The sequence below is a fragment of the Lepisosteus platostomus genome, chromosome 5 (assembly GCF_059453375.1).
Source record: "Lepisosteus platostomus isolate fLepPlt1 chromosome 5, fLepPlt1.hap1, whole genome shotgun sequence".
In the NCBI taxonomy this organism is placed as follows: Eukaryota; Metazoa; Chordata; class Actinopteri; order Semionotiformes; family Lepisosteidae; genus Lepisosteus; species Lepisosteus platostomus.
In genome coordinates, this window is record NC_142615.1 from 57,627,860 (window position 1) to 57,638,154 (window position 10,295).

At 41.4% G+C, this 10,295-nt stretch overlaps 1 protein-coding gene across 1 annotated transcript; it reads right to left on the reverse strand.

Annotated features, from left to right (window-relative positions):
• Positions 1 to 476: 476 nt before the first annotated feature.
• Positions 477 to 7,593, reverse strand: LOC148670143 (uncharacterized). The gene is made up of 2 exons (XM_088632440.1): positions 6,987 to 7,593; positions 477 to 3,928 (listed from the first exon to the last, which is right to left on the reverse strand). Exons 1-2 carry the CDS (start codon positions 7,372 to 7,374, stop codon positions 2,274 to 2,276), a joined length of 2,043 nt encoding a protein of 680 aa, XP_088488566.1. The 5' UTR covers positions 7,375 to 7,593; the 3' UTR covers positions 477 to 2,273.
• Positions 7,594 to 10,295: the final 2,702 nt, after the last annotated feature.

Consider the following 10,295-nt stretch of genomic DNA (forward strand, 5'->3'; position numbering starts at 1 on the left):
GTGATTTAACTGCTAGCACAACTGGTCTATACTCATATTATTAATAATATAATCTTAATAATATCATTAACCTTAGCTTCCTTAGGGGTGCCCACCTGGACTCAGAGGGAATCTTGCTGGCACAATATCGTCTCTCAGCTCACCTTGTTCTGTTTAGGGACTTTGCCTCGCCCCAGGGGGAATGCGCCCTGGTTTAGAGCCCTGCCCCGAGCTCAGAGGAACCACGTCTTGTCTTGGTTTCGAAATCAAGCTCAGAGGAATCGAGTCTTGTCTTGGTTTAGGGATTTTGCCCTGAATCTCACAGAGACGTGTCCTTACTCTTTTCCCTATAAATGATTCTTTATATTCTCCGTTTCCGGTCCTTCCCTAATATACTCACCCTGTGTGCCGTCTGGGAATTACCGGAGACCTGGAGAATCCTGTCGACTATGCCAACTGTTGTGAGAAATTCTTCATCAGAGAAGCAGGACACAGTCTTGTACAGATTCAGTTTTATTGAGCTCAATAAGTCCAACAAACGCACACCGGGTCTGCTCCACAGAACAGACAAACTGCAAGGGTTTCCAAGCTCTTATATATACAATCAAAAGAAAGTTTCACAATCTGAGTGCTTGTCCTGTTATTTGATAATTACTTAATTTGTAATTACTTCTTGTACTACTCTGTCCTACTCTGTCTTGCTCTAGGTTCTGTCCTTTGATATGCAGCAGACATTGGTCTGGTTTATCCTGTTTGTGGGTGTTGTTCCTGTCTTTTATTATGTAGCATTAAGCCACTGGGGCTGCTAAAGCAGGTCAGCTTTATGGCATCTTAGTTTAACTTTTGTTTGAGGCTTGATTAACAGACCCCATCAACACCTCTCACAGTGTGCTTAAGTGGTGATACTGTGATGCTGGATAAGTGAGATATATACGTCCCACTTCAGTTACAATGGACTTCACGGGGCTCTTAGGAAGGTTCAAAGCTTTGCCAATCTTTTTATAACCTTCTCCAGCTTTTCTCCTCCTAACAACTTTATCTCAAAGCTCCACAGGCAGCTCCTTGGTCCTCATGACAGCAGGACTGATCTGATCTGCTGTTTTAGTTGTGAGACCTTACAGTTAGTGATATTTATTGTGCAATTTATCGAGCAAGTGAACACCAGTGAATTTGAAAGGAACACAGGTGTACCTTGTTAACATAATTTAGTTTGACCTCAAGATAATTGACCCAAATTAGGTTGTTAAAACAAAGGGAGTGAATACTTATCAATTAAGTAATTTTCCATTTTTATTTAATAGATGACTTCAGAACTATATTTAATTTCATTTTAACATTATAAACAATGGGGCATGAATACTTTCTGAAGGCACTGTATATGTTGCTTGTCTTGTTTAAAAAATAGTTTGCATTGAAAAAAGAACATAAAAATATGGAATTACTATTATGGAATTATTACTAATGGTGCCAAAATAAATTTTCTTATTAAAAGAGATTCATACAATATCTTGTTCTTTATTATTTACCCTTTATTGTATAAATATTTATTGTATTTGATATATATCCTCTCTGGGGAAAATACACTTTAGATTGTGCAACAAAGACTTTGAGCTTTTGTTTGTAGAATTTAATCAGATGTGTGACTTTTTTTTTCCTTAAGAGTGACAGTTAAGGATCTTAATCTGTTTTATACACATTCTGTGTATAACATGGTAAGTTAAAAGCTATTACACAATTACAAGCCTATCCAATGAGAACAGTCTTAATTGTAAAATTAAACAAGACTAAAATTAACATTCCAAGACTATAAGGAATTAAATTCAATTGACAATGAAATTTATTCAGTTTAGACCTAATTCATTTTAAAATTGAATAAAACTAAAAACATTTTATTATACACATAAATTAAACTCTGTGACAAGAGCTATTTCTATTTTAGTCAACCGTAAATAATAGTATAGTCATAATTTAATTGACCAGACGAACTCAAAAGTGGGTGAGTACAAAGTGACTGTGACTAATAGATATTTTAGGAACAAGTAAAGGTTTGTTCCATGCTGAAAAGAGAAGAAAATAAACGTTTCGGCTGTGGAGCCTTCTTCGGATGTCACATGCCTACTTGCACTGAAAGACATTTTAGTTGACTGATAACTGACCTGGTGATTAGATTGGTGTTTTTAAGTCACCTGACTGGAAAAAACATTCTAACTGCAGCTGAATGGTTACTCTCCTATGTGAATGTGCTGGTGTGATTGCAAGTGGCTTATCTGACTAAAACTATTCCCTCGCTGACTTCAGCTGAACGGTCTCTCTCCTGTGTGGATGCGCTGATGGGATTTTAAGTCACCTGACCGACTAAATCTCCTCCCACACTGACTGCACCTGACTGGTTTCTCTCCTCTGTGAATGTGCTGGTGCCTTTTTAAATCATGTGATTCTCTAAAACTCTTTCCACACTGACTGCAGCTGAATGGTCTCTCTCCTGTGTGAATGTGCTGATGTCGTTTTAAGAGATGCAAGTAACTAAAACTCTTCCCACACTGACTGCAGCTGAATGGTCTCTCTCCTGTGTGAATGCGCTGGTGGGTTTTTAAGTCACCTGACCGAATAAAACTCTTCCCACACTGACAGCAGCTGAATGGTCTCTCTCCTGTGTGAATGCGCTGGTGGGTTTTTAAGTCACCTGACCGAATAAAACTTTTCCCACACTGACTGCAGCTGAATGGTCTCTCTCCTGTGTGAATGCGCTGGTGGGTTTTTAAGTCACCTGACCGAATAAAACTTTTCCCACACTGACTGCAGCTGAATGGTCTCTCTCCTGTGTGAATGTGCTGGTGGGGTATTAAGCTACTTGAATGACTAAAACTCTTCCCACACTGACTGCAGCTGAATGGTCTCTCTCCTGTGTGAATGTGCTGATGTCGTTTTAAGTGGTGCAAGTGACTAAAACTCTTCCCACACTGACTGCAGCTGAACGGTCTCTCTCCTGTGTGAAGGTGCTGGTAGGGTTGTGAAATTCTAGACTGACAGAAAGGCTGCTTCTCCCTGTGCCATAATGGCAGTTTGTCCACTCCATCTGAGCAAGGCCTTGAGTGATTCTTCCTCATCCTCTGATCGTGCTGGGGTCTCTTATTCTGCAAATGCTCCATGGAATGGCCTTGCTCTGTGTGCTGAAACTGAGCTGTGTTTTCTCCACCGTGACCTTCAGTGTGCTGCTCAGCAGTGTGAATCATCTGGGGCTCCTTCTCCAGCTCTCTGAAACTAAAACCGTCCAGTTCATTCAGTTGTTCCTCTCTTTGCCCAAGAACAGACATACTCTCCAGTTCATTAAAACTTTCAACAAGTTTCTCAGTAACCAGATTATTAAACCTGTGTGTAAAGTCATCAGATACTAAGGGATCATATGGTTGTCTCTGCAATGACAGTCTCTCCACTTGAACAGAACAAGGCCTAATTATCAAGCCCTGTAGGAGCTGCTGTTGCTCCTCCCTGTACTGACTCTCCTCTCGGTGCTGTATCTCAGTACTGTTCTCTTCACCAGGGACATCAGTCTGCTGCTCTGCAGGGTCAATCAACTGGGGACCCATGTCCTGCTCTGTAAGATTAAACTCACCCAGTTCTTCTTTGTGCTCTTGTACAGAGATACAGCCCAGTTCATTACAACCTTGTGTAGTATTGTTTGTGTCCAGATTATTCATCTTCTCTGTAAAATCATCACATACTAAGAGTCCAGGTGTCTCACTCTCAGACTTCATCTGCATCATGGGCACAGAGTCCAGAACCTCAATAATCTGTCTGCTCTCTGTGTGCTGCTCACTGAGAGTCTTTTTCCCTTCTGGAGCAGTGAGCGCTGTCTCCTGCATCAGACTGGAGCCCCACTCCTCCACACTGTGCTTCTGTTCAAGAGGAGCCCTTTCCCCAGCCTCAGAGAGAGCACGGGCCTCTGAGCCTGTAAACACAGAACAAGACAAAATCTTTATAATAATAATAAAAAACTTTATTTTATATAGTGCCTTTAAAGGTGGCTTCTGAAAGCATTTTACAGAATGCCAACACAAAATAAGCACGATGAGAACACATAGTTAGAGGAGACAGTAGATGGCGGTACTAAATACAGTAGGAGCAGAGGGGTAAAGAACAGTTCAATGAAGGGTCTTCTAAAGAAGAAGGTTTTGAGTCTGGATTTGAAGGAGTTTAGAGAAGGTGACTCTGTGATATCCTTGGGGAGAGAGTTCCAGAGCTTGGGGGCATAACAGGAGAAGGCCATGTCACACATTGATTGTAGACAGACTGGGGGACAGATAGGAGAACACAATTAGAAGAGCGAAGGTTGTGACGTGGGGAGTAGGGTGATAAACCAGACAGGTACTGAGACATGCAACTTGACAGGAAGCCAGTGCAAGGACTCCAGGATAGGAGTAATGTGAACACTTCTTCTAGACCTGGTCAGGATTCTGGCTGCCGAATTTTAGACATACTGAAGTTTGATCAATGTGGAGAGAGTAGAGCATTACAGTAGTCGATTCAAGATTAGACAACACTTTTCAGCCACAGTTAGTGATAACATAGGGCGTAGTGGAGCAATATTTTTGCTGCACATATGGGTCAAACGTCAAATATCATCCCTAAGTTTTTCAATATAGACTGAAGCTCAAGTATAAGATTATCTACAGATAGAGTTACAGCATTGGTTTTACAAAGTTGATGGGTGGTGCCAATAAGCATGACTTCAGTCTTGTCATAGTTAAGATGAAGGACATTTTGAGTCATCCAAGATTTTATATGGGAGATGCAACTAAATAGAATAGAGACAGACACATTAGCGTCAGGTTTGGTATGGATGTATATTTGAGTATCATCAGCATAGTAGTGATAGCTGAGGCCATGTGATCTAAAAAGCTTTAAACTACACACATGCATACAAGTACACTCACAATCAATTTGGGTTGTTTACACATAGCGGAATATGTGGGTATAAGGGGGTGTTCTGATTTAGCTTTGTCAGAAACCTAACTACCATGTAAAAAGTAAGTCTACTGTAATAATATCACAATCACATTACATTTACATTAACAGTGCACTGAGAGAGAGAGAGGGGTTAATACAGACACTGGACATAACAGTACATCAACACTGCACTGAGAGAGAGGGGTGAATACAAACAGACTGACTGGACACTACAGAACATTAACAATGCAATCAGAGAAAGGGGTTAATACAGACAAACTGACTAACTGGACACTACAGTGCATTAACACTATACTGAGAGAGAGAGGTTAATACAGACACTGACTGGACACTACAGCACATTAACACTGCACTAAGTGATAGGTTAATACAGACACTTTCTGGACACTACAGTACATTAACACTGCACCGAAAGAGAGGTTAATACAGGCAGGCTTAGTGGACACTACAGCAAATTAACACTGCACTAAGAGAGAGGGGTTAATAGAGACATGCTGACTGAACACTACAGCACATGAACACGCACATTAACAATGCACTGAGAGATAGAGGTGGGTTAACAGACAAATTGACTGCACACTACAGTACATTAACACTACACTGAGAGAGAGGTGTTAATAGATACATACTGACTGGACACTGCAGCATATTAGCACTGCACTGAAAGGGGTTAATACACACATGCTGACTGGACACTCCAGTATATTAACACTGCACTGAGAGAGAGGGGTGGATACAGACAGACTACCTGGACACTACAGCACACAAACACTGCAATGAGAGACGGGTTAATACAGACACATTGACTGGACACTCCAGAATATTAACACTGCACTGAGAGAGAGGGGTGAATACAGACAGACTACCTGGACACTACAGTACTTTAACACTGCACTGAGAAAGAGGCATTTATACAGACACGGACAAACCTGAAATGACAGTACATTAACAATGCTCAGAGAGAGGGGGGTTAATACAGACACACTGACTGGACACTACAGCACATTAACACTGCACCGAAAGAGAGGTTAATACAGACAGGCTGAGTGGACACTACAGCAAATTAACACTGCACTAAGAGAGAGGGGTTAATAGAGACATGCTGACTGAACACTACAGCACATGAACACTGCACTGAGAGAGAGGGGTGAATACAGACAGACTGACTGGACACTACCATGCATTAACACTATACTGAAAGAGAGGGGTTAATACAGACACTGACTGGACACTACAGCACATTAACAATGCACTGAGAGAGAGAGGTGGGTTAACAGACAAACTGCTTGCACACTACAGTACATTAACACTACACTAAGACAGAGGGGTAAATACAGACACTGATTGGGTATAACAGTACATTAAAACTGCACTGAGAGAGAGGAGTTAATACAGACACTGACTGGACACTACAGTAAATTAACACAGCACTGAAAGAGACAGGAGTTAATACAGACACACTGACTGGACAGTGCAGTGCATAAACAATACACTTAGAGAGAGAGAGGGGTTAATACAGACACACTGAATTAATATTCCAGAGGAGTTAATACAGACACTGACCCTGGAGGACGGTAAAATCTAAACCAATCAAAAAAATTTTTATTTACACAATCATTAGTATACATATAAAATCTAGACCGATACAACGTGAAAATAATATTTATACATGTTGTTTTCTAATGACGTTGGACTACAAATTGATTCAGTGGAACAATTGTTGAATGTGAACGAGGTGTTTTCAGCACCGTAACCGGACAAAACAGTTCAGTTTCCAGTAAAGAATCCCGTTGCTACATCACACGTCTTTCCCACGTCACTATGCATCTCTCCACTATATTCTCACCAGTGAGGAAAGTTTATTTGATGGCAGTTTGATACTTTGTTAGAACGCGTACTGATAATGAGAATGTTCACTATTGTGAGATGTTTTCTTTAAAATAAAGTTTGTTATTTAAAAAATCTCACCAGTGAGTTAGTTATAGACACTGGTTTTTAACACACACACACTCTGACTTCATACAAGTCACCACACTGACCTGAGAGCTGCAGTTCCGTGTCCATTTCTTCTTTTATTTCTGCAGTTACTTCACAGGGAAGCGTGTGTCCAACACGATCTGTCTGTCCCTGATCTCCTCTTGTTCCCGTCTCCTTCTCCCACAGCTGCAGTCTCCACTTCAGGCTCTCGTTTTCCTTCTTCAGCTGCGCCATTTCACTCCCGACACTGTCCTCCACACACTGTGTGATTTTAAACACGGCCCGTCTCACCAGGATCTGGGAGACGCTGAGGAGTTTGTCTTGAAACTCGTCCTCAGAGTCAGAAATCCTGTTTCGGAAAACTTCTGAAACTTCATACACGATCGATTTGAGCAAAACCTGCATGAAAGAGTCAAGCTGGGTTTGCAGATTTAACAAGCACTCCGCCATCCTTCTTCAGAGTCGGTCAGAAACAAAGGCTGACTTCCGAAGTTTAAACAGAACAGCTTCTTTATTTTTACTCTTCACAGACTCTGTTGTCAGAGCTGTGCTCTGTTCAAGCATAAACACAACCGACGAGACGTTACGTATTCAGAACCTGAAGTCATTTAACAAATTATCTAAAGAAAATGATTCACTCACCCACACGTGGGTGAAATACACGCAGTGTCGCGCAGTATGATGACGTCATTCGTTCGCGCGGCCGCGGCTTCAAGACAACCGAGAAGCGGAGCTGAGAAAGAGGAGTTTCTTCAGCCGGATATAAACTTCACTGCACCTCCTATCGCCACCTAGTGAAGAGGAGTGAATCACCTGCGACATGCGCCTTTCGTAACGAAACAGATTCATTTTTTTGCCCTTCCACAACCCTCCTCCCCTCCTTTTGAGAAAACGTCTCAAGTGGATTTTTGTTCTACATCTCCCTATGCAGGTTTTTGGTTAAAGAAAAATAAAAAGTCCTTTTCATGCTAGCTGGCAGTATTTCTTCTGCACCGTTAAGCAAGATTTGTATTTCATATTTTGCAAATTGTATGAATTCCTCAAAAAACAAGTTGTTCCAGAAAGGAAATAAATACTTGCATTTAACAAAATCAAGCCATATGTGATTGTCCTTAATGATAAATTCTGTATGACAAGAGAGGAAGAAAGGCACCTCAGGATTTCGGACACAGGATATCCTGTTCACTGAGAGAAGTTTTAACCATCTGGCAGTTTTCATGTCCAAGGAGCTCAATGTGCTCTCTGTGTACAGCAGCATGTCTTCTACACCCGCCACTGAAGCATAGCACAAGCTTAGCTTCTTGATATCTCCCAGAGACGCGCGGAGACCTTTTGGTGGGCAGTAGCTCAAAAGGGAGAAGGGGCACTTTCTGGGGCAGGATTTGTTACCTTAGAGTATCCTGGACACAGTTCAATGCCCTCTTGTATTTCTGTGTTTTTAATTTTACAGGAAGTTTTAATGTGACTTCAGAGGTATTATAATATTCACAACCTCGGCATATAAAAATTGTGGTCCATAATTGCTGATTATGTTTTATGATTAACAGACAAAAAATTACACCCCTTCTACTGAGCATATTCTTATTACCATCTAATTACATGCAATTCCAAATGCAATCTCTTTCCATCTGAAGAGCAAGAGTTCACATTTTTGTATCTTCACATGAAGCAAAGAATGACACAGAGGTGGGTGTGGAACAATGAACTATATATTAAAGTAAAGTTTGGTTGTAGAGAACATTACACTATCGATCCGATATCTTACTCTCACACTAGTTCTCACACTAGTTCTCTTCAACTTCAACTTTCAACTGGCGCCAGAACTATAACAGCCAGGTTACAACTTAGGAAAATGGTGTAAAGCCATCTGATGAACTATTACTTGTAATTCCAATATTACTTTTACATTAATTTATATATATATATATCACTTTACTACACTCCCTCCTTCTAAAGCTAACAACTCTTGTTTCTCAATAAATGTTCAGAGTATGGAATAGCAGATTTTTTTTTTACACAACGGCAAATTCCATAGTCTAGGAAGTTCAGGGTAGACTGCCTGACTTCGTGAGATCAGAACACATTCTTGCCCTTTCCGGAACACAATCTCACTCCAATGTAACATAGTCTTTCAAGGAGGTGGGAGAACATCTCATTCAGTGCAGCCGGTAAGTCTCCACTCTCTGGGGATGCCTTCTCTGGTTCCTGCGGTGCCCCAGCAGGACCACATTCTGTATCAGAACTCTCCTGAGACCCAACGAGTTCTTCTGGGAGAGGCTCCAGCTCTTCTTGGCATTCTCTATCTCGCTCTGAGGATCTATCCGGTGATGGACTGGGATCTAAATAACATTTTCTTATTTGATCAACATGTCACCACATTTTCTGTCCATTTCCTAGAATCACTGTATATGACACAGGGCCTGAGCACATCTCTATGGAAGCAGGTATCCATTTTGGCCCCAAACCATTTCAGCAAAGTTTTGCACGAACACAGGATCTCCTGGTGAGAAACTTCTCTTTTTAGCTGTTTTGTCATGATTCAATCTTTGTTATATTTGCTTCCATTCTATTTTAGTCTTAAGGTCTGGTTTGAGTAAATCAAATGCAGATCTTAGTCTTCTGGACATCAGCATTTCTGCAGGTGATAATCCTGTTGTTACTTGAGGCGTGATACGGTAACTGAACAAGAACCTCGAAACTCTTGTCTCCATACTATCTCCTTGCATTTTTCTCATCCCCTCCTTGAAGGTCTGGACAGTTCGTTCTGCCAACCCATTAGAAGAAGGATGGAAGGGTGTAGATGTTACATGGTGGATTCCATTTTGCTTCATGAATGTAGTAAACTCTGAATGATGTGAAACATGTGCCATTGTCTGACACAACATCTGCGGTAATCCATGGGTACTGAAGCTTCATCTCAGCTTTTCGATCGTTGCCTGTGAGGTGGAAGTCTTCATGGGGTAGACGTCCATCCACTTTGAATGGGCATCAATGATCACAAGAAACATATGTCCAAGGAATAATCCTGCGTAGTCCACATGAATCTGAGACCATGACTGTTCAGGCCATTCTCAGGGGTGTAATGGTGTGTTTGGTGGCACTTTCCTATTTTGCTGACATTTGCTACATCTATTAACTTCTCTCTCTATATCTTGATCCATCCGTGGCCACCACAAGTAAGAACGGGCTAAGCCTTTCATCTTAGACATCCCTGGATGCGACTGATGTAACATTTTTAAAAGACTGTCCCTGCGGAGGGATGACTACTCTCGCTCCCCACAGAATACATCATGTACACTCAGAGCCAGTCGTCGTGAGTAGTACAGTGTGAGTTGGGGACCTGTTACACGAGGCCATCCTCGTTAGATGTA